Consider the following 25,084-nt stretch of genomic DNA (forward strand, 5'->3'; position numbering starts at 1 on the left):
ACAAGATGTTACATCCTCTAATTACCAATCTGAGTGCTTCTCTGCCTTCTCCACAACATTCCACCGGGTTTGGGGGAGGCTGTGGTGTCTTGTTATGCCACATCGATAAATGCATAGGAAAGAGGGAAGACTAGGCATTTTTCTAGATTATTTTGAAGAAGGAAAAAATGTAGCCGCCTTAAGGAAGCAAGTAATTGGGCAGAACTTACGTCCTATCTTGAGAGCGCCTGATAATCACCTCATTCCACTTTACAAGTGTGAAGTCATCCTGAGGAGAAAATTATTCTGCAGGTAGGTTATGAACTATCCTTTTCTTTCAAAGTGAATCATAACAATATTGTTTCCAACATGTCAAATTAGGCTTTATCTCTTCACCATAATTCATAAAATAAAATAAACCACCCCTACAAGATAATTTAAAAAAAAAAACCTTGATGTAGAAAATATTTTGACCAATACCATAAAATAGAACTGGGCATAATATCTATGCCTCCCTTGAAAACCTTTTCTGTTCACAAAACTCTATTTCAAATGATAGCGTGGTCATGGTACAAAAACATTTATTTAAATTAAATATTTTAAACAGATCAATATCTACAACCGTTCCAAAGCATGTGTAGTTCTTACTAAAAAAAAAAAGGGAGGGGGGGGAACAGTTTAGCTTAACGTCTGTGATAATGTTTTACAAGATTATTAATATACATTCTGGACTGCACCAGCCAATCATATTGTCAATGATTTACTATTTATTACCAAATGTATATACAGCAATAGCATAAAGATTAATTATATCTTATAAGTAATTTTACAGTAGGACTCCTTGGAAGAAAACAAAGGATCTCTCAACAATATAAAATATAAGCTGAAAATAGGAGAATATATAAAACACTTACATATTTCATACAGGCAATAATAATATGCTGCAATTAAAAGAAGACAACTGTCTTCTTGCTTGTTGCTAGTTATGTTCCTTCAAAGGAGTTTTGAGAAAAGGATGAAAATGTTTTTGGGGTGGGGTCAGGGCTCAGAAACATTTTGTGGATCACAGTGCGTTTCTGTTCTTTGGGAAGTAAGTATAGTGAAGGAAGTTGTTTTGAAGTGTTGGCTGAAGGTGTTACCAAGAACCAGCTGGCTGGCGAGGAGACCAAACTCCCACCGCAGCCATAGGAATCATGCTTAGGATTTTTAAACAGGGGATCTTTGAATTCATGGCCAATTCAGGGGTGGAGGAAGAACAGTGAAGAAGAGAAAAAGAAATCCAGGAAAGGAAGAAGGGGACTCAGAGACAGAGAGAAGGAAATTCCTTTTGCACCTGCAGAGGGGGAGAGTATGATGAAATTTCGCTCAAGAAATCAACATATCTAGATTGGAGGTAAGTGACATTGCTCTGTAGGTTCCCAGCTCTTTGGGTCATTAGGAACAGGGAGTTGACAAGAAGTTGCCAACATCAACAAGAGTATCTGATTTAGGCTGCACAGACATGCATTTAAGGGTGTGCATGAAAGTGTGTGTGTTGTACGTGTCCCACAAACACTATATATTCAGGCTGTGTATATTCTCTTGAAATGTGTGTGTAATAAAAAATAATTTATCTTTCAAAATATGTTTAAAAAACAATAGCTTGAATTCAATCCTATTTTCGGTGACTCAGGCAACCCTAGTGGTTAATTTTCCAAATCAAGATGGGTGTTGTTTCTCAAGTGGGAGGAGTCCTTTTGAAAGACTGCGATCATTTTGAAAGGCAGTGCAAGCACAGAAAGCCACGTGTTCTTGGGCTATGCACACAGAATTATCACCAGGTTGGCCGTCAATGAACTTATTAAGTCAAACTTCGTTTTCCTTTTAATTAGCCTTGAAACAATCCTAGATCAGAAAACCTTGGAGCGGAAGCGGCCTTAGATATCAAGTCTGTGCCCCACTTCCTAGATTGGGGGGGGGGGGGGGCGGAGGGGTTGGAAGGGGAAGGGAGACGAGTGGGAACCAACCCTCCCAGGCAGAACTGGGACTGGAGCGGGGATCGCCTGGATCCCAGGTCAGGTATCTCCTCACCGGGAGGACCCATAGATCAGGACGGCTGTGCCCCATGCGGCTGTGTCAGAAGCTGGAGATGTATGAAAGCCGCTGGGATTTCACACATTTGTTTCCGTGACGGGGACCTGGAGAAGGAAAGGAAAATCTACCGGGAAACCATCTTTCAGCAACTAACTTGCCTTATTCCCCGGGTGCAGTCAATGAGAACCCATTTGAAGGAATACCCTCAAAATGCAGGCTGCCGGGGCACTCAGATCCGCAGAGCCCCGTTCTGCCACGAGGATAGGTCAGACCTGCACACCCGGCGGCTGGAGGAAAGCTGCTAGCGCGGCGCCATCGGCTCTGCTCAGTGCGCGGGAAGGAGAGGGCTGCGGCGAGGCAGGGCTGGGCTGGCTGCCCCGGACTCTATGACACGCTGTAGCTGTTGTAGTACGTGGCCGTGGCATCAGCCAGTACGGAGATAAGGCTGGTCTCTGTGGGGCCTGTCGATGTCACCTGGGAGACCGGGGCATGCCCACTGAGAGCCACAGCCCCCGCAGCAGAGTCTGGGTGGCCAGGAGTGTTCAAGTACTGGTCGAACTCATTGCGATCCATGTCCCCCAGGAGTTCCACCTGGCTCAGCTGATCCAGGGCATCAAAACCGGGGTGCTCGGGAGGAGGGGAGAGCTGGCCCAGGTGGGCGTGGAGGTTGGAGTGGAGAGGGTGGTAGGTGGTAGGGGAGTAATAGGCAGGAGACGGGGGACAGGCGGGTACAGTGGACATCATAGAGACGCCTGGGGACTGGCCAAGGGCCAGGGAGCCCAGGGGGTGACCGCAGTGGAGGGGGTTGGGGGCGTACTCCGGTGAGTAAGGGGGCCCCGGCAGGTGGGGGATGCGGCGGGGGTGCGCATGCTCCTCCTGGCAGGGAGAGGAGAAGAAGGTCTGCTCCGGCTCCAGCACGTCCAGGGGCGACATTTCCGGGGGCGTGGGCAGCCCGTAGGGGTAGGTGTCCACGCTGCCCGGGGTGCCGCCGCCGCCAGCCGGCCCTTCGTGGTAGCAGCCCCGCAGGCTGGGCAGGGCGGAGCCCGCGGAGTACTCACCGCTGTCCTCCTTCTCTCCTAGCGCCCCCCGGCCGCCGCCCCGCTTCTCGGGCAGAGCGTTCTGGTCTCGGGAGAGGGAGCTCAGGAGGAAGCCTGCGTCCACGCGCTTGCAGAGGCGCTTGGCCTGCTTCTTCCTGCGAGGGCGGTACTTGTAGTTGGGGTAGTCCTGCATGTGCTGCAGGCGCAGCCGCTCCGCCTCGTCCACGTAGGGCCTCTTCTGGGACAGCGTCAGCGCCTTCCACGACTTTCCTGCTCACATAGGTCAGAGAAGGCCACTTTCAGCATCCGTGCGACTTGGGGAGGCCGGTGCCCTTGTCCCAGGCACTCGTGCCTCCCAGCATCCACACTGACACATGCCCTCAGCCTCCGGCCCTCATCCCACCCGCGGGTTCCCCCACTCCACAAAGGACACAGAGGACACCGCGCCCCTCGTACCCCCTTCCTAGCACCCTAGCACTGTGAGGCCAAGCCAATCTCTCCCGCTTGCATCCTACAAAACCACTCAAGTGAACAGCGGCCGCCAACACATCACCTCTCCTATAAATGTGCGCGATGTGGGATTCACGTGAAGGACCCACCAGACCCCGGGGTCAGACACAGGATAAAAATATATAACGACTACATTGATTTGGGCTCTTTTTGACCCTTCGTGGACCAAGTCCACAAATCATTTGTGCATTTTAATGAAAACTCTCTGCCTTTGCTGATTATTGCTGCCTCTCAGGAAATAATGCTATGTTTATTTATGGCATAAATTTCACAGGTCTTCTTGTGAAGGAACTCAGGCTCAGTCAATCGTTTCACATATGTAAGTAAATTACAGGATCCCACTTAGGGTAACAGACCATTATCCCTCATATCTGAAGGTCAGTTATGACTCTGCCATATAAAGACCGTGGCCAGAATGCTAGCATCTACCTGCAACATGCACATATACATGCATGCACAGGCACGTGCACCCCCTTGTATGCACACACACACACAGTGCATGCACACACCTGTATGCACAGGCACACACACACACACACACACACACATGCATGCACAGGCACACAGGTGTGCCAGCACACACTCATGTCAAGGCCTCCTGCCACCTACTTAGTACCCTTGCACTATGGCAGGGGGCAGCTGCTCAGTCTTTGATTCTCTTTGCAGAAGCAAATTCTTTAACTTCCCTGGGACTCTATTTTTCGCACTATAAAATGTACTGTGATACTATCCAATGCAAAACTCTCTAAGAAGCATCCCATGCTTGTATCCCACGGATGCTAAAATGCTGGTTTCACTTGTATTTTCTATTCATCCTTATTCCCTTTTGTATCTTTTTGTAAATTGCTTTAGCACCTCTCTCATCTGTCTATATTTATTGCATATCCCTCTGGCTGCTGGTTTTCTGAAAGTCATTTCTGGACCCCTTAGATTGTTACCTCCTAGGGCTGACTTGGGATTCTGCAAATTTAAAAGTTCCCCACATGACTCTGATGTACCCTAAAGTTTGAGACCTACTGGTCCAGAGGGTAAGCATCCCCATCCCCAAGCCCTGTAAGGAAAGGGGCCACATGTCCTGCCCCAAGCCCTCTGCACAGGGCCCAGTGCAGAGGTGTGTGTAACTGCTGCCTGGGTACCCGCACTGGCTGACTCTGGATGTCTGGCCCTCAAAGGCACTGGAGGATGACAATTGTTAAAGGCACTCTACCACTGGGATGAAAGTTTATAACTGTTGTGACAGAGTCATCAATTAATATAATTAGCTGTCACTTAAAAGGGCAACTTGAAAAGTGTGAGGAACTCTGGATTTGGGGTTGGTCAGCAGTTCACAGCCCGTGGCTGAGACTGCAAAGTTGTTGCAAGAGGCCCAAGATCCAGGCACACCCCACACCCTGTCTGTGGACTGACTATAAAATGGGACTCTAGTTTCTAAGTATACATGGATGTCATAGTATTAATAAAATATTCACTGTAAATACCACTAAATGTAAAACTGTCTTTATGTTCCTTCTCATTCATAGTATACTGAAAATGGGTGCTACTGGGTGACATTTTTGATGTTGAAGATGGGAAAACTTACAGTCAAAAGAGTTGGGACTCTTTCCTAGGTCAGAAAGGAAAGGGCTGGGCAAGATCATAGAGTAGAAGTAGATCATCCTGCCACCCCCTTATTAACAAGTGTAGAAAGTCTGCATTTTAAAAATATGTTGGTTCCTCTTGCCCAGGGCCAGGGGCTGTGTGGTTAAGCAGGAAGGAATCAGTGTCTTTCCTGCAAAATGAACTATAACCTCTGGAAGTCTAAATGCAAATTGCCAACAGGCATCAGCTCGCTAGAGGCATTTGTCAGGCAGGTCTTTCTGCCTGCCCTTTCCCTGGGAGCAGGCAGCCTGGGTCACAGAAGGTTCCCCAGCCTGAGTTCCTCTCCCATCTCTGGCCTGGGCCGCAACAGAAACCTCACTCTGTCGTGGTCACAAGAGCTTCACTTCAGCAAGAGGCACAGTACCTGGGCCCACTGAAAAAATGTGGAGAGGTCCACAAAAAAAAGTGTTTTCATTTCTTTAGAAACCTGGAGAAAAAGGGGTGCCTGCGTGGCTCGATCGGTTAAGTGTCGGACCCTTGATTTCAGCTCAGGTCATGGTCTCATGGTTCCTGAGTTCGAGTTCAGTATCAGTTCTGGAGGTCAAGCCCAGTATCTGGCTCTGCGCTGACAGTGGGGAACCTGCTTGGGACTCTCTCTGTCTCCCCCTCTCTCTGCCCCTCCCCCACTCGCACTGTGTGTGTCTCTCTCTCTTAAAATAAATAAATAAACTTAAAAAAAAGAAATCTGAAGAAACAAATGAACTTTTAGATAAATACTTTACTGTTGTGTATATTAATATGTTTGTCTTTATGCCACCGGAGCATGAAATATAATTTTAAATATTTTTATGAAGAAAGCGGCTCATGGAGACACTGACCCACCAGTGTGTCCTAAACACATCTAGCCAGGGGGCTGGGCCATGGGTAGCAGGCTTTTTGAAACCAGCTGCTTTGAATGGACGCCTGGACTGCAGGAGGGACCCTCTCTGCGGACCAGCAGGTTTAGCCAGCAGGAAGATGGGTGTCAGCCCTCACCGCCACAGTTCTGAGCTCTAGAGGGAAAAGGAAAAAAAGGCTCAGTTCTGAGCAGGGTGGGGTTGGGGAGGGTCGGGGCAGCCTACGGTGATCCCTACTGTCCCTTCTCTCAGGTCCTGGCACCCACTGTGCCTATGAATGCTTTGAAAGGTTTCCACCACTTAAAATGAATAAAAATAAATCGAAAGGCAAAAAGGTTAGGAGTAGAGCAGCAGAGCGGCGCTGAAAGTGCTCAGCTCCAGACGTGGGAGAGAAGAAGCCCTGACGAAACCCGACTGGAACTCCAGTTTTTCGGATGTGACCTAACATCCTTTCTCTGGGCTCCCCCGGTCTGGCGTGTCCCTGTCCCCAGTCCGACTGCCCCTGCTGGGACTGCGCAGCAGCCCTGGGAAATTGGCGGGCCCCGGGACAGACCTCGCTGGCGGCCCTGAGCATCCCAATCAAATTATCTACGCTCCTGCGATTGAGAAATACATGATCGAATCGAGTCTCTGCGTACTTTTCGCTCTTGGTTTAAAAATTAAGTTAAAGAAGGGCTGCGTTCCCACAAGCTCTCTTTTCACGAATATTCGTTAATAATAGTTACAACCACCTTCCGTGATTGTGCCAGTGGTAAAGTGAAGGGGATGGTGGGTTTCCCGCTTCGACATTCCCAGCAAACACCGGTTCCACCCGGCCTCCCCTGCGTTTCGGTTCCAACCCGTCCGTGCGCGCGGGTTTCCGCTATTCCCTGGGACCCCAAATTCTGCTCCTGTTACCGCCAGTGGGCTTCCTGGCCCACCCTAGTGGGCCGCGCGGTTTCACTTTGGGCCTCGTCGAGGTGTCCCTGCTCTGAATCCCGGGCACTGCGCGCACACCCACGCTCGCACAGATGCCCAACCTCGCCCGCACAGACAGCGCCCGCGCTCCCCGCGCATACCCACTCGGGGGCTCCTACCCACGCTCCGCAAGCTCGAGGGCCCCCCGCCCTGCCCGCAGCCGCGAGCCCCCGGCCCGCCCCCGCCCGAGCCCCCAAGCCTGCCGACCTCCCGGGGCGCCCCGCCCGCCGGCTTGCTTACTCACCCAGCATCTTGCTGAGCTCGGCGTTATGCAGGTCCGGGTTCTGCACGGCCAGACGTTTCCTCTCGTCCTTGGCCCACACCATGAAGGCGTTCATGGGCCTCCGGATGCGGCTCTCCGAGCCCTTGTCCCCCGGAGGGCGGGGGGCGGCCGGTGGAGACAGCCCATCCGACAGCTCGGCTTCCAGGGCCGGGCACTCGAGCCCCTCGGGCCACGGGTAAGCTCCCAACAGCGAGGCCATGGCCGCACGGGGGGTCCCCTCGTTTCGCCTCGCCGGGCAGGCGCTGACCTGGCCCTCGCACGGGTCGGGCGTCCAACTTGGCTGGCAGCCGCGGCCCGTCCCCTTATTTATCAGCTTTGGGCGGTCGCGTCCTCCAATGACTCTCGAAGGCGGCGCGGCCCCTCCCTCCGTCTCGGCGCGGGCCCACTCCCAGCGTCCAGGGCCACCGCGTCCCCGCTCCGACCTGCCAGGAGGGGGAGATGGGAGGGAGGGCCACTTCCCGGCGCCCTCCCCGGCCCGCCCCTCTGCCTCCAGAGTCCCTCCTGGGAATCCTTGCCTGGACGCCCCCAGGAACGCCTCTCGTCCCGCCCGCTCCGGGTGCAGGTGTCGCAGAGCCGGGAGGCTGGCGCCCCCCGCAGTCACCTCGCCCCGGACCGGGAGCCGGACTCCAGCCCCTTGTCCCGACTCTCGATAGCCTCCCGGAGCCAGGCTCCACCAACTCCTCTGGCGCCTGGAATCCCAGGAAGAACCCAAGCCAAACAGGTTTCGCTGGTCAGGGCCAGGCACGAGAGACATTGACCATGAATCCTCCCAGAGCAGCCCGTGAACTGTTCTTGAGAGAACATTTCTACTCTTTTTCTAAAACGACCCAGGCTTCACCAGCCTCTCCCCCAGCCAACTTTGGCGGCCAGAGCCTGCAAGGGTTGGGTCTGCACTCTGCATGGGATTCTATGCAGCGCTCATCAAGGACCTCCTCGACACCCCGAGACTCCCTGGCTGTCCCGAGGGCTTGTCTGCGTTCTCAGTTCCCCTTTATTCACTCCGCCACTAAGGTCTCTTCTTTAACACCCTTAGTGTCACAACACCCTTGTCTCCGATGTCCTCAAGGTCTCCAGCCCCCTCCTCTCTAGCTCTTCTTCCCTCAGGGAATTTTCTTCTGGTTGTATTTTCTCTTTTCTCCGTGCTGCTCCTTAGAATGGTTGTCCTGGCCCTCCCCTCCCGCGTTCCCCTATGACTTTCTGAGTTCTTCTCTTGACACCCTAGAGATAGGCCACTGGTTCTGGGCTTGAGCTCAGCTCCGAGGGTTGAAGTGTGGGAGCTTGGCAGTCTCTCCAAGATGCCAGATGCCTGCCCCCTGCCCCAGAGGACAGCTCTTTCGATACCCAGCTTCGTGTGGGCAGGGCCATCCTGCTGGCTCTTACTTCAGCTCCCACACACAGTAGGCACTCAGGAACTGCCGAATAAGTGAATGAATAAGTGAGTGAGTAAATAAGGCTTAGACACACCCTACTGTAAAAAATGCGGCAATCATAAAGCTTGATCAGATCCTGGAATTCAATCTACAAATATTTTCAGAGCCCTATCCCTGTTCAGGGCTTAGCAGAGGTGACCCTGAAAGGAGGTAGCATTGTCGTGGGAGGACAGTGGGAGGACCTTGAGGTCTGAGTCAGGACCTGTATTCCGTGTTTGATCACTTAATGTGTGACTCTGGGCAAGTCAGGTATCTCTCTAGGCCTTTTTTCCTAAATCTAAAATGAGGACGATGATAAGACTTGAACTAACAGGGTTGTTGTGAAGATTTGGTGAGATAATATATGTGAAAAGTTAAGTTCTACATGATGCTTGATGTTAATATAACTCTAGACGTAAAGCCCTGTAAATTCTAGGACCAAATTCAATGTCCTAGTGAGCACTGAATTCACAGGTGCCTTATGTGCAACGCGTGCTCCTGGACGGGCCCCACGAACCCCAAGGCAAGTGGATAGAGAAATGCAACTTTCCGTGTTTAAGTCCCGGTTTTAACCTATAGAGCCCAGGATAATTTTTATCCCAGAACGGGCCTCTCCTTTTTGGGCAGAATCCAGGAGCAGCAAGCTAGGCCCATGTGCTCCACCAGCTACTCTCACGGCCAGTGTGGTCAGCAAAGGGAGCAGGGCGCGGTGCTGGCTGGAAAGTGGGTGACCAGCAGCTGGGAGAGCATCCTGGAACCCAAGGTGGAGCGCCGGGGCTGGCTGGCGCCAGAGGCAGAGCAGGGAGCGGGGGAGAAGGCGGGGTGCGGAGAGAATGTGTCCACGGTCTAGGCGGACTTCCCTACCCCGGGAAGCCTAGGTCATTTCCCGTGTTGGACCCCTCTGCCAGAAATTCCTCAAGAAAAAAATCCCCAGGCCAGAATACTCTAAGAGCCGTGGGGAGCTAGGGCAGCGCCAGGCCCGGGGAGGGCAGCTCGTTGGGGAAAGGGGGTAAGGAGAAGGGATCTCATCTGGGGTACTTGAGCTGCAGTCGTGGACTCTGGAAGAATTCGGCTTCCACCCTTTGTAAGCCCACAGCCGCTGCTGGGCGCAGACTGTGCTCCGCTGGGTCAGCGGCCTCTAGTGGACAGCGCCCCCTTGCCGGCCGAGGGCGTTCCCGCTCCCGCCCCCCAGCCTCTGGCGCGCTGCCAGCTGGAGCTGAGCGCACACGCAGTGGGGCAGCGCCCAGGCACCAGGTTAGGCAGAGGCGCGGGCCCCAGGTAGCGCAGAGCGGTCAAATTGGATTCCTGATACCTTTGGCAAAATTGGAGAAAACAGTAAGGGTGGGCACAGAGAGATACAAGTTGTGATTGTTGTTTCCAGTCGTTTAATTTCTTGCATTTTGTCTGGAGGGAGCGCGGGAGACCAAGTTCCCCAGAACCTGGGCATTAACTGCCGCATGGCTAGCACGGGCGCCGCCCTCCGCGTGTGAGCTATCTGCTCACGGGAACCTGAGCTCTTTTGTTCGCTCCATACCTTCACATCTTAATTTGTACGCACGTATTGATTCACCTGGGTAACTTTATGGGAAGATGCCCTGGTGCAGGCGGTGCTAAGGGATGCAGGTCCCTGTGACCCCTCTGCCTTTCTGGTCACTGCGACCTTCGGTCCTCCAGAACTCCGTGTAGACCTCAAGCATCGCCAAAGCCCAGGGCTCGGAGGGCTGAGCCGGAGAGCCAAGGCGGGCGCCCTATATCCGCCAGGCATTCCCGACACCTGCTCTGGCCCGCGGTGGGGGGCGGAGGGGACAAGGCGAGGCCAGTTGTTGGTCCAGAGGCTGAGACTCATCGGTAGAGGCTCCGCTCAGTGAATCTGCAAGCAAACAAACCAAGGAGCCTCCAGCAGAGACAACGGGATGGGATGGGGGTTTCAGCAGAAATCGAAGAGCGGAGAGTTCCAGCAGCAGTCTGTGTGTGACGACTCAGGGACACAGTGGACACTGTGCGAGTACCACGCAGCAGACCTGTCGGGACACAGACGCAAGTGTTCCTTTTCCTGCGTGTATTGCGTGAACTGTGCTCTCTGCTCACTCAAAAGACTTTTGCTTTCTTTCTTTCCTTTTCTTTTTCCTTTCCTACTTCTGTGCTTCCCTTCCTCCCTTCTTCCCCTTCTTACTCCTCTCCTCCCTCCTCCCCTTTTCCCTTTCTCTGCCCTCTTTCTATGTCTTTCTTTAGCTCTGTAATTCCTTGAACTTGGGTTTCCAGAAACACAGAACCTAAAAGTCTGAAACCCCGAGCGCAAATTGCTGCAACTTACTAGCTGTGTCATGAGAATTCATTTACTTGATCTCAGCCTCGATTTCTTCATCTGTAAAACGGGGATAAAATCAGGATTACTGATATAGTATTTGTGAAATCACCTCCTATACTTTAAAGAATTGTGAAATGTTGCAATAAATGGATGACATTTTAAATGAAATTAATTGCGCTGGGCCTTTAAAACTTTCCCCTCAGGTTTTCCTTAATCGCTTCCAAATCTATGAATTTTGGTTACTCTAGGAGAAGGAGAAGGGGGGGGGGGGATCAGGTACACATTCCCTGCTCTGACCCGCAGCTCTGGCACCAGAGCTCTGCCCCTGGACCAAGCATAGCCCTGGGCTGGTGAAGCCACCAGCTTTCATCTCTGCAGTGGTTTTGTGTGTGTGTTTTGCTGGTGCTCTTTGTCCCTCACACCAGGCTGGGGGTTGAAATTATCATCACCACCATCATCTTTGCTCACACTAATTTATCTGTCCTTGATTGACAGTGTTTGTAAAGGTCACTTGCTGACTCATTTGGGCCACCTCACAAACACTCTGCAAAGCAGGCTGCCCAAGTTGTATTATTTTTTTAAATGTTTGTTTGTTTATTTAGAAAGAGAGAGAGAGAAAGCACCAGCAGGGGAGGGGCAGAGAGAGAGGGAGACAGACTCCCAAGCAGGCTCCACACTGTCAGCACAGAGCCCAACACGGGGTTTGATCTCATGAACCATGAGATCATGACCTGAGCTGAAACCAAGAATGGACCACTTAACCAGCTGAGCCACCCAGGTGCCCCACCAAGTTCTATTATTAAGCCCTTTCCCTGATGAGGCAGGTGAGGCTGCAGCATGCCAGTGGCAGAGCAGAGACTGAAGATGCATCTCTTGCCTTTGTGCCTTTGCTCCCTGGTCCCTGTGCTCCCCAGGGTCAGCTTCCAGCTCCCCCTACCCTCAACAGAGCCCCAGGCCAGAGAGAAGGGCTTCTAACCAGCTGCTGTGTCTCCGTCTGTCTTTGTACCCTCTCCAGTCTGATCTCTTGAAGTTCCACTGGAACTTTCCTCATCCAAAGGGTGCCTGAAGTTCAAGGAAATGTGAAAAGCAAATGAGCAAACCCTGTTGGCCATGGGTGAGGTACACGCTGGAGAGCCAGGAGACCTGCCCAGGCCTGCCAGCTGTCTCTTCTCTGACTCCTCAAGGCTGGTCCAGCAACAAGAAACCCTGACTTCCCTCTCAAAAGCTGCACTCAGAGCTTCTCTTTTCCAACCCAGAGGGATCTCTTCATAGTCATTTCGGAGAAGTTCATCAAGGTCCCTAATTTAGAATAGTTGGGGGGGGGTGGTTAAACTACACAACATGGATTGAAGATGTACTTGATTTAAGATGGCTTACCGTAGTGGAAGTAGGCAGGGCATAGACAGAGCTTCACTGCATCGTAAACTGTTTTTCTACAGGAACTAGGAGGAAGAGGAATAGGGTTTCTAGCCTGTGTTGTCCCTGAATGTGGGTAGTGTCCTGACGATATCAAAACCCCTTTGTAAGAGGGACTTAATAGTACCAAAACACTGGGCTACAGAAACCCAAGTTTTCTTGGGATGTCCTATGCACAGAATCCCCTCTCTACATAAATGGGCTCATCTCTGATTACTCGTGTCTCCCAAGGAATGATGAGAAGAACTCTGACTTGGAGCCAGAAGACACTAAGTCCAGTCCCATCAGCTTCTACTGGCTGCACACATTTGAGAAAGTCACCTAACCAATGCACAGGGTGGAGAGTCACATGAGACCAGTGAGATGAAGGGCTTGCCCTGTTGTGTGCACTCTTGACGGCTGGGCAGAGAGATGCCAGTGATCATTCTGGGATTTGTGTTTGCTTCTCCCTAGCAATGAGGGCCGGAAGAGTTCCAAGCCAAGAACACACCTTTTCTACATTAATTTTCTCCTACTCCACTATGAACAATGACCAGTTTTTCTTCTGTAAGGTAATACGTATGTAGGATTTCTGCACTGAAATGATCTTTATTTAATTAGTCAGACACTACACTTTCAGACGTTAGATGGAAAAACCAACAAATTACTAACAGTTCAAGGGGATATGTTTCTATCTCTTTATCCTATTGCCTATTCTTTCTAAATGCCTAAGAGGAAGAAGAGAAACTGACTAGAAGTCATCTTTAAATAATAAAAAATGGAAATAGGAATAAATAGGAATAAGTCTTTTCTTAGGCTATCTGTACACAGGTCTGATTTCTGGGTAAATAGTGTCAGGATAATGACCGACGTCATGAGGTAATACTGGTATAGATCTTGTCATGGAGAACTCTATAATTAGCCAACAATTCTGTTGTGAGAAGCTGAGGATACATCTTGTTTATTTAGCTTATGATATTGTCTTGATGGGTCTCAACCTACCATCATTTTATGTTTTGCTTTTTAATAAAATGTTCATTGGAGTATAACATGCCTACAGAGAAGTGTGCAGATGGTGACTGCTGGCTGAGATTTCACAAAGTGAACACACCTGCATAAGTAGGGCTCAGATCATGAAATAGAATGTTACTTGCTCTACCATTTTAAGGCTTCCCACTCCCCACTAAACTGTAAGTTCCCTTACGGCAGGATTGAGTATCATTCTGTTTTGAAATATAGTATATTAATAGAAAAAATCAGGAGATGATTGCCATTGAAAAGCTAGTAACTCACAGTTCCCAAGAAGGCACTCTACACTCTGGGGTACACATGGGAAAGGAATGGCAGAGCAGCAAGAGCCTTCATTGTGATTTCCTCAGGAAGGACAGGTGAGCAGGGAGGGGAAGCAAGTTTAGGATTAATAAGTCTGAATAATTTGAGTGGACTTTGGAGTATAGGAATTGTCCCTGATTGTCTGGTACCTGGCCTTGAGGTGATTAGGGCAGGTGGACAGTGGCCCAGAATGTGAGAGCTCCATAAAGGATGTGGTTGTGGGTGTGGGTTTGTATTTGAAAAGTGCACAAGCAGTTGCACTGTTCACTATCTCTAGGGATTGGCTAGACTTGGGAGGGGCAGTCCCTCCAGAGTCAGCAAGGCTCCTGATGTCAAAGCACCAAGATATAAACATAAAAGACTCTGTTAATACACAGTTATCTTTGACACTCCAGAACCTAAAATAATGGGTTGCACATAATCAGCATTCAAGTAAAGGGGAAAGATGGAAGGAAAGAAAGAAGGAAGTGAGGGAGGACAATGGGAACAATGTGCGGTGGGTAGGCTAGTTGGGCAATAAGAGTGCTGCTTTCAATAGCCTCACTTCCCATAAACACTGAAGTGAGTTGCCCACAACTCATGTGAAAAGACTGCATTCAACAGCTCCTGGATTTATATTCAGAAAGATGGGATGTCTCAGCAGTCTTAGATGTCCCTTTATGAAGACTTCACTGGGAAACACGCCCCTCATTCAATATATCCATTCACACTACCTATCTAAATTGGTCCTTGAATAGTTTGCCCTGCATTTCCACTATCATTTGACAGTGATCTAGGAAAGGATGTGCTTCAGTTTTCTATTGCTGTGTGATTAACCATCCCATTATGATAGGTATTTGCATAGTGTACAGTGAGGTTGTCTTCTTTATGATGTCTGAGGTCTCAGGTGGAAAGACATGAATAACCTAAAGTAACTTGAATGGCCAGGAGCTGGAACTATTTGGAAGTCTCTTCAGCCACGTGTCCAGCACCAGGGCTGGGATCACTCAAAGGCTGGGCTAAACTGAGACTATTAACCAGAGTATCTATCCATGGTTTTTCTATATTGTTTTGGCTTCCTTTTAGCATGGTGGCCTCCAACTAGACAGACTTCTTAAATGTTAACTCAGCTCCAAGAATGAGTGTTCCCACAAACAAAGCAAAAGCTGTATAGTATTTTATGACTTTGGCCCAGAAGTCACATGCATTACCTCTGACCAATACTCCATTGGACAAAGCAGTCACGAGCCTGGCCAGATTTAAGGGGAGGGAACATAGATCCATAACTCTCAATGTGGGAAGTGTCAAAAAATTGTGGCATGCTTTAAAACCAGCACCAGATATATTTCTGTGTGAGATGATGGTGGTAAGAACACCATAGGTCTAAAACTGACAAATAACTAAGTAACTCATAACAACACTCCTTCCCACCCCGAAGTGCCAAGGCAAAGAAATGTGTCACCCTCTTCTTCTGTCTTCTGTCCACACACATTACACAATGCCATTCCTTCAAAAGGTTTTTCAAACCTCCCCCAAAGAAAATAATAGAAATCAGGCAATAATAATTTCATTTTTAAGATGGAGGATACTGAGGCACAGGGTGTGTCTAGGGCCATAAAATAATTTAAAGGATGGGACTGGGTCTGGATATTGAAGCTGCATTTGAGAAAAGCTTAATGAGTTATGGATCCACATTTAGAACTGGAATATGTAAAGTTTTATTGGAAGGGGAAGTTGGGGTATTTGGCAAGAATTGAAGTTCAAGTATGGAAAATGGTTTCTAAGGCCTTCTTCAACTGGGTTTTTAACTGTAGTCATCCTGTCACTTTTGACACTGGATCTAGTCAACAAAATGTTTGGAGCAGAAGTAATCACAGTCTTGTTTACTTGTATAAACGGGCATTTTACCTGTTTATTTAAAGTGCTATTACAAATCACATCTCATTTCATCTTCAAACAAAGAAAGCAAAGAAGGTATATTATTATAACCTTTATTTTATAGATGAAGAACTAAAGCTTATAGAAATTAAAAGACAGCTAGTGAGTGGCAGAACAGGTAAAATACTAAGCCCTAATACTACAGCTCTCTCAAGAAGACCCATTCATTGCTTAATTCTCCACAAGATGTAGGGTTTGAGTGAAATGAGGATGGACCCAAACAAACAATATAATATGTAAGAAAGCAAACTTTAAATTACAGAAACTTCCACTTCTTCCCATGAAGGAAAAACAGGGATCAGATTTATCTTCCCACCCTAAACCATTACAAAACTAGATGAAATATATAAAACAAGAGTTTCAGACATTGTACACAGAGTGGAACAATAATCCTGGAAAAGATAAATAAACAAGGTGAATCCAATAAGTTCCCCTGCTCACCATCTGAAGAAAGTTTCCAGACCATAGCACAGGAGGGAAATTGAGACAGAGACCGCAGGGTTTTGCTGTGTCAAGGAGACAATGTTTTCAGCTCAAGGAGGACAAAGGAGAGACTGTAAAAAGGAAGGGCCTCAGAGATTTGCAGAAGAGTATCCTTGATCTTTGGCTGAGTACTCAACTGCACATTTTGTGAAAAAATACTAAGGCTATGTGGGGAAAAAAAAATCTGGAAAAAAGCAGGAGGAATAATCTCCTGAGCTCACACAGGGCTAGAAAGTGTTTCCGTTCCCATCAACCAAGGTGTAAAGACCTCTTAATACAGGGGGCATTAGGTATTGTCCCCAGAAGAGTATTGCATCATAAAAAAAGTACAACCCATTACCAGGATAAAAAACAGTCAATAGAAATAGAACCAGAAATGATAATGGAGCTGGCAGTTAAGGATATTAAAAGAGCTATTTTTAAATACACTCCATATGTTCAAGAAGGTAGGAGAAAACAAAAACATGATGGGGAGAGATATAAAAGTTCTAAGGAAGACTCAAATCAAAATTTTAAAGGTGAAATATACAATATTTCAATACAAAAGACACTAGCTAAGATTAATATCAGATTAGAGATTACAGAAGAAAATATTAGTGAACAAGAGACAAACTACCCACAATGAAAAGCAGAGAGAAAAAAAGACTGAAAACAGAGAAGCAACAACCTGTGAGACAATATTAACTGGCCTACCATAAAAGCAATTGAAGTCCCAGAAAAAAAAGAGACATTAAAATACATATTTGAGAAAATAATGGCTAAGAAAATTTTCAAAGTTAATGGAAACTATAAATTCATTGTTTCAAAAAGATCAACAATCCTCAACCAGAAGTAATATAAAGAAAGCACATAAATACACATAATAACTGAACTGAAAAATCTTAAAAGCAACCAGAGTTTAAAGGACACATAACATATAGAAGAACAAAGATACAAATTATGGTAGACTTCATGCTTGAAACTATGCAATCCAGAAGACAATGGAATAACATTTTTAAAGTGCTATAAGAAAAAAATTTAAATTTTCAACTTATAATTCTATATCCAGCCAAAATATCTTTTAAAATGAAAGCAAAATAAAGGCTTTTCAAACAGGCAAAAGCTTAGTGAATTCATTGTCAGTAGGTTGGCACTATAAAGAATTTCAAGTCCTTCAGGCAAGGGAAAGTGATACCAGATGGAAATTTGGACCTACATAAAGGAATGATAATATGGGGTAAATATAAAAGACATTTTGTCTAACTTAAAGACCTCTTTGAAAGATAATTTATTGTTTAAAGCAAAAATAATAACAATGTATTATGCCATTTATAACATATTTAGAAATAAAATGTTTAACAATAGCCCAAAGGCCACGAGGAGGGAAATGAAAATATACTGTTGTGATGTTCTTATTTTATAGGTGAAGTAATACTACATTATTTAATGGTAGACTGATCAATTAAAGATAAATATTGTAAACTCTACAGCAACCACTTTAAAAAAAAGAGCAAAGAGACTTAATATAGATAAAAATTATATCATGAAAACTTTAATTAATCTAATTTATCCAAAACATGAAAATAGGAAAATATAGGTAAAGAACAGGACAGATAGAAAACAAAGTAAGATGTTAGATTAAAACCCACCTATATTGATGATCGCATCAAAGATTTATGACCTAAACACTCCATTTAAAAGGAAGAGATTGTCAGACTGGGAAAAGAAGCAAGACTCAACTATATGGTGCCTATAAGAAATTCACTTTAGACACAAATACACAGATAGATTAAAAGTAAAAGCATGGGAATTCTAATTTCCAATCTGGCATGTAAGGATCCTGGAAATCATGAATCTATTCTAACAAGAAAAAAGATAAACTGAAAATCAACAACTCTTTTTAGATCCATTAGAGAATTGAGGTCATGAAGGGTCGTGAATATGAGATAATAAAAAAAATACATTGGTCTATGCCTCTGGTTCCTAGGACAGAGCTCCTAAAACACTTGCAATTTCTTAATAAGAACACTAGGAGAATATTTTGTTCTCTTGAGGGAATTCTGGGTGGGCATCTGGATGCTTCTTGGATGGGGGTTGGTCAACAGAAAGACCAAGCTTGGAATTTTCAAGCCCACTCCCTACTTCCCCAAAAAGGGTAGAAGGGCTGGAAATGGAGTTAATAATTAATCATGGCCACATGAGAAAGCCTTCATAAAATCCCAAAAGTATGATGTCCAGAAAGCTTCCAGGTAGGTGAACACATCCATACCAGGAGAGTGACACATTCCCAACTCCCTAGGGATAGAAGCTCCTGTGCTCAGGATCCTCCCAGACCTTACCTTATCTACCTCTTCATCTGGCTGTTCATCTGTATGTTTTATCATATCCTTTAATAAACTGGTAAATTTAAGAGTTTTCCTGAAATCTATGAGTCACTCAAGCAAATTGGTTGAAACCAAGTAGAGGGTCATTGGAACCTCTGATGTATAATCTGTTGTTCAGAAGCAAAAGTGATAAGCTGGGCTTGCAACTGGTGTTTGAAATGTGTGCACTTAGGAATGGGGTCAGTCTTGTGGGACTGGGCCCTTAACCTGTGGGATCTGATATTATCTCTGGATAGACAATGTCAGAATTTAGTTAAATCATAGGACAGTCAACAGGTGTTTCAGAGAATTGCTTGATGTGGTGAATAATTTCCACACATTTGGTGACCAGAAGTGAAGTTCTTTGTGTGAGTAGTAAAGGAAACTCACAGGGAAGAAACATACAGCAGGGAAGAATTATTTTTCCCCCTATACAAAAGGAAGAAAACAGGTTTTTCCAAACATAAGGCTAACTGCTGTCCCCAAGATTGGAGAGCCAGATAAGTGGATACAAAGAATCACAACTTACTAGAGCAGAAACCCAAGAGAAGAAACCTCCATAGGAACCAGTACCAGGTTCCTTTTACTCAGTATGTCATATCTGGCTTTCAAGAAAAAAAATACAAGGCATACTAAAAAGGAAAGAATACTGTTTGAACAGGTAGAGTGAGCATGGGAACGAAATTCAGATATGACAGGGATGTTGGAATTATCAGACTAGGAATTTAAAATAACTATGATTAATATGCTAAGGAAAGAACAACATGAAAGAACAGATAGGTAACATAAACAAAGAGATCAGAATTCTAAAAAAGAATAAAAAAGAAATGTTCAGAATCAAAAGCACCATAACAGAATTGAAGAATGCTTTTGATGAGTTAATTAGTAGCCTGAATACAACTGACCAAAGAATCAGTGAGTTTGAGGATATGTCAATAGAAACTCCCCAAACTGAAAAGCAAGGAGAAAATAAAAATGGTACAGAATATTCAAGAACTGTGGGACAACTAAACGCGTAGCACATGTTTAAGGGAATTACACATATCCTCATGTAGCAGAATAAGAAGACAGAGAAAAAAGAGCAGAAAAAATATTTGAAGCAATAATGACCAAGAATTTCCCAAACCACATATTCAGGAAACTCAGAACACCAGGAAGGATAAATGCCAACAAATCTATACCTAGGCATATCAGATTCAACCTGCAGAAAATCAAAGACAAAGAAAAAATCCTGACAGAAGCCAGAGGAGAACTTACCTTACCTATAGAGGAGCAAGGATAAGAATCACATTGGACTTCTCTTTAGAAATCATCCAAGCAGGAAGAGAGTGGAAGTTGGTCCACTTGGAAATAGTCCAAGTTTTCCACATCCTCACTACACTTGTTACTTTGTTTTTTTTTCCCCCCCTTTTTTTTATAAAAGCCATCTTAGTGGGTGTGAAACAGTTTCTTGTAGTTTTAACTTGCATTTCCTAATGAAAATGCTGAGCATTTTCTCATGTGCTTCTTGGGTACTTGCATATCTTCTTTGAAGAAATATATATTCAAGTCCTTTGGGCATTTAAAAAATGTTTTATTTATTTTTTAGAGAGGCAGCACAAGAAGGGCAGGGGCAGAGAGAGAGGAGGACAGAGGATCTGAAGTGGGCTCTGTGCTGACAGCAGTGAGCCCGATGTGGGGCTCAAACTCACAAACCATGAGATCATGACTTGAGCTGAAGTTGGATGCTCAACCTACTGAGCCACCCAGGTGCCCATCTTTGGGCATTTTTAAATAGAGTTGTGTTTTGTTGTTGAGTTGTAGAATCTCTTTATATATTATGGATATCAATTCCTTAGCAAATATATTATTTGCAAATATTTCCTCTCATTTCATGAGTTCCATTTTCATAATGTTCTTTCATACACATTTAAAAAATATTTTGATGAAGTCCAACTTATCTATTTTCTCTTTTCTTGCCTATACTTGTGGTGCCATACCCAAGATATCATTGCCAAATCTGGTGTCATGAATTTATCCCATATGTTTTCTTTCAAAGAGTCTTAGAGTTTTAGCTCTACATGTACGTCTTTGATCCACTTTGTAAATTTTTGTATATGGTGAAAGACAAGGGTCCAACTTTACTTTTTGCTTGTGGATATCCAGTTTTTCAACATCATTTGTTGAGGAGACTGTCCTTTCCCCATTTAATGGTCTCGGCATCCTTGTCAAATATCATTTGGCCATACATGTGAGGGGTTATTTCTGGGCTCTCTATTTATTCCATTGGTTTATAGATGTGTCTTTATGCCAGTACCACAGTATTTTTGGTTACCATAACTTTGTAGCAAGTTTTGAAAGCAGGAAGTGTGAGACTTCCAATTTTGTGGGGTTTTTTTTTTCAAGATATTTTGGACTATTTGAGTCTCTTGAATTTCCATACGAATTTTAGGATGGAATTTTCTATTTTTGCAAAAACCTGTCACTAGGATTTAATCAGGATTTCACTGAATCTGTAGATTGTTTGGGTAGTATTAACATCTTAAAAATATTAAATTTTCCAATCCATAAACATGGAATGCCTTTCCATTTATTTGTCTTCTTTAATTTCTTTCAGCAATATTTTATAGTTTTCAGGGTACTTAACCCAGCCTCCTGGGTTAAGTTTACTCCTAAGTATTTTATTCTTTTTGAGGGAAATTATATGAAAAATTCTCTTCAATTTCCTCTTTGGATTGTTCATTGTTAGTGTATAGAAACAAACTAATTTTTGTGTGTTGATTTTGCACCCTGCAACTTTGATGAATTTGTTTATTACTTCTAATCATCTTTAAAAATACGTGTGTAGGGGCGCCTGGGTGGCGCAGTCGGTTGAGCGTCCGACTTCAGCCAGGTCACCATCTCGCGGTCCGTGAGTTCGAGCCCCGCGTCGGGCTCTGGGCTCATGGCTCAGAGCCTGGAGCCTGCTTCCGATTCTGTGTCTCCCTCTCTCTCTGCCCCTCCCCCATTCATGCTCGGTCTCCCTCTGTCCCAAAAATAAATAAACGTTGAAAAAAAAAATAAAAAAAAAATACGTGTGTAATCTTTATGGTTTTCTACATGTAAGATCATGTCACCTATGAACAGAGAAAGTTTTATTTATTCCTTTGAATTTTGGATACCTTTTTATTTTTATTTTTATTTATGGCTAATTGCTCTGGCTATGATGTCCAGTCCTATACTGAACAGAAATGGTGAAAGTGGACATCATTGAACTGTTCCTGATATCAGAGGAAATGCATTCAGATCTTTCTCCATTGACCATGATGTTGGTTGTGGATTTTTCATACATGGCCTTCAGTATATTGAGGTAGTTCCTTTCTATGCCTCATTAGTTGAGTGTTTTTACCATGAAAGAGTGTTGAATTTTATAAATTATTTTCTGTATCAGTTGAAATGATGACATGGGTTTTCTTCCCCCTCATTCTGTTAATATGTGTGTTACATTGATTGATTTTATATATTGAATCATCCTTGCATTCCAGGAATAATTCCCACTTGGTTATGGTGTATAATCCTTTCAATATGCCGTTGAATTCATTTTGCTAGTATTTTGTTAAGGATTTTTGCATCTATATTCACAAGGGGTATTGGGCTGTAGTTTTCCTTGTGTCTTTGTCTGGCTTTGGTATCAGAATAATGCTGACCTCATAGAACAATTTCAGAAGTTCCCCCTCTTCAATGTTTAGAAGAGTTTGAGAAAAATTGGTATTAATTCTTTCAATGTTTGGTAGAATTTGCCTGTGAAACCATCTAGTTCTGGGATTTTCTTGGGAGATTTTGGTTACTAATTCAATCTCCTTTATAGATCTGTTCGGATTTTCTATTTCTTCATGTTTCAATCTTGGTAGTTTGTGTGTTCCTAGGAATTTGTCCATTTCATCTAGGTTATCCAATTTGTTGGCATACAATTTTTCATAATACTCTCATAAGAGATTTATTTATATATAATCCCTTTTATTTCTGTAAAATTAGTAGTAGTGTCATCTCTTTTATTTCTGACTTTAGTTATTTGACTCCTCTTGTGTATGCATGCTCTCTTTTTATTAGTCAGTCTAGTTCAAGGCATGCCAATTTTGTTCGCCTTTAATGAGAACCAACTCTTGGTTTTGCTGGTGTTCTCTATTGTTTTTCTATTCTCTATTTTACTTTTCTCTGTTCCAATCCTTACTATTTCCTTCCTTCTACCAGATTTGGATTTAGTATTTTTTTTCTAGTTCCTTAAGGTGTAGAATTAGATTGTTGATTTGAGACCTTTTTTCTTTTATAATGTAAGCACTTACAGCTATAATTTTCTCTCTTAGTGCTTTCTTTCACTGCATCTGATAAGTTTTGGTATGCTGTGTTTTAACTTTCATTTGTCTCAAAATATATTATAATTCCTTTTATAAGTTCTTCTTTGACTCATTGGTTGCTTAAGAATGTGTTTTTTAGTGGGGCGCCTGATTGGATCAGTCGGTTAAGCGTCTGACCTTGACTCAGGTCATGATCTCACGGTTTGTGAGTTTGAGCCCTGCATCTGGCTCTGTGCTGACAGCTCTGAGCCTGGAGCCTGCTTTGGATTCTGTGTCTCGTTCTGTCTCTGCTCCTTCCCCGCTTGTGCTCTTTCTCTATCTCTCAAAGATAAATAAATGTTTAAAAAAAAGAATGTGTTGTTTAGTTTCCACATATTTGTGAGTTTACTGTTTTTTCTTCTGCTGTTGATTTCTAGTTTCATTCAATTGTGATTGGCAAAGAAATGTCGCATGATTTCAATTCCCTTAAATGTATTAAGATTTGTTTTGTGGCTTAATATATAGTCTTTCCGAGAGAATGTTCCTTATGTACTTGAGAAAAATCTGTCTTCTGCTATTGTTGGGTAGGGTGATATGTATATATCTGTTAGGTCCAATTGGTCTATAGTGTTATTCTAGTCCCCTGTGTCTTTATTGATCTTCTGTCTGGCTATTCTCTCCATTATCAAAATTGGGGCATTGAAGTCTCTCATTATTGTACAGATGTCTATTTCTCCTTTCAATCCTGTAAATATTTGCTTCATATAGTTTAGAGTTCTGATGTTTGGTGCATATATGTTTATAATTGCTGTATCTTCTTGGTGAATTGACCCTTTAATATTATATATCCTTGTCTCTCGTAAATTTTTGATTTAAAGTCTACTTTGTCTAATATTAGTATAACTCCCCTGCTCTCTTTTGGTTACTATTTTCACAATATATCTTTTTACATCCTTTCACTTTCAACCTATGATCCTTAGGTCTAAAGTACATCTCTTATAGACAGTGTATATATAGTTGGATCCTGATTTTTTTGGTGTGTATCCACTCTGCCATTCTATGTCTTTTGATTGAGGAGGTTAGCCAGTTTACATGTAAAATAATTACTGATATGGAAACACTTACTTTTGACATTTAAAAAAATGTTCTGTATGCTTACAGCTTTTTTTTTTTTTTATCCCTCATTTCCTCCATTACTGCTTTCCCTTGTGTTCAGTTGACTTTTTGTAATCATTTTGGTGCATTTTGATTCTCCTCTCATTTCATTTTTGTTTATTCTTTAGATAGTTTCTCTGTTGTTACCCTGGAGATTAGATATACATCCTGAAGTCATTACAATTTACCTTGAATTGATAGCAACTTAATTTCAATCATATACAAAAACTCTTTCGCTTTACAGCTCTGCTCCTCCCAACTCTGTTATCGATGTCACAACTTACATCCTTATATATTGTATAACCATTAACACAAATTTATATTTCTTTCACTTTTAAATACTGTAGAAAATAAAAATTAAGTTACAAACCAAAATTACAACACTATTTTTTATATTTGTCTGTTTATGTTTATTAGAATCTTATATTTTATATGGCTTCAAGTTATTCTCTAGTGTCTTTATATTTCAACTAGAAGAACTCCCTTTAGAATTTCTCAAAGGACAGATGGCACTGAACTCCCTCAGTTTTTGTTTGGGAATATCTCAATTTCTTCCTCATTTTTGAAGGACAGTTTTGATGGGTATAGAATTTTTGATTAACAGGTCTCCCCTGCCCCCATTTCATCATTTTAAATATATCATCCCATTGCCTTCTCCTGCAAGGTTTCTGCTAAGAAATCTACTGACAGTCTTATTGGAGATCTCTTGTATGAACAAGTCACTTTTCTCTTGCTGCTTTCAAGATTCCCTCTTTATCTTTGGCTTTCAACAGTTTGATTATAATATGTCTCATTGGGTCTATCTTTCTTGGCGTTTGTTAAGCTTCTTGGACTTATATCCATATATTTCCTCAAATTTGGTAAGTTTTCAGCCCTTATTTCTTCAAATATTCTCTCTGTTCCTTTTTCTCTTCTCCTGGGAACCTCACAATGCTTATTTGGTATGCTTGTTAATGTCTCACAAGTTTCTTGGGCTCTATTCACTTTTATTCTTTTTTCTCTTTGCCCCTTAGACCTGATAATTTAAAATGTCCACTCTTAAAGTTTAGTGACATTTTCTTTTACATATTTGAATCTGCGGTTGAAACCCTCTAATGAAATTTTAGGTATTGTATTTTTCAGCATAGAATTTTCTTTG

General features: G+C 44.2%; 1 protein-coding gene across 1 annotated transcript; it reads right to left on the reverse strand.

Annotated features, from left to right (window-relative positions):
• Positions 1–543: 543 nt before the first annotated feature.
• SOX7 (SRY-box transcription factor 7) lies at positions 544–7,729 on the reverse strand. The gene is made up of 2 exons (XM_045462170.1): positions 7,275–7,729; positions 544–3,359 (listed from the first exon to the last, which is right to left on the reverse strand). Exons 1-2 carry the CDS (start codon positions 7,510–7,512, stop codon positions 2,437–2,439), a joined length of 1,161 nt encoding a protein of 386 aa, XP_045318126.1. The 5' UTR covers positions 7,513–7,729; the 3' UTR covers positions 544–2,436.
• Positions 7,730–25,084: the final 17,355 nt, after the last annotated feature.

This window comes from Leopardus geoffroyi, chromosome B1 (genome assembly GCF_018350155.1).
Source record: "Leopardus geoffroyi isolate Oge1 chromosome B1, O.geoffroyi_Oge1_pat1.0, whole genome shotgun sequence".
In the NCBI taxonomy this organism is placed as follows: Eukaryota; Metazoa; Chordata; class Mammalia; order Carnivora; family Felidae; genus Leopardus; species Leopardus geoffroyi.

Bases quoted from the DNA above. Each gene is read 5' to 3' on its own strand.
- SOX7 (XM_045462170.1), bottom strand. From the start codon at position 7,512: ATGGCCTCGCTGTTGGGAGCTTACCCGTGGCCCGAGGGGCTCGAGTGC. The intron at 3,360-7,274 runs GTGAGTAAGCAA...CTATGTGAGCAG, and splicing joins CGAGCTCAGCAAGATGCTGG to GAAAGTCGTGGAAGGCGCTG.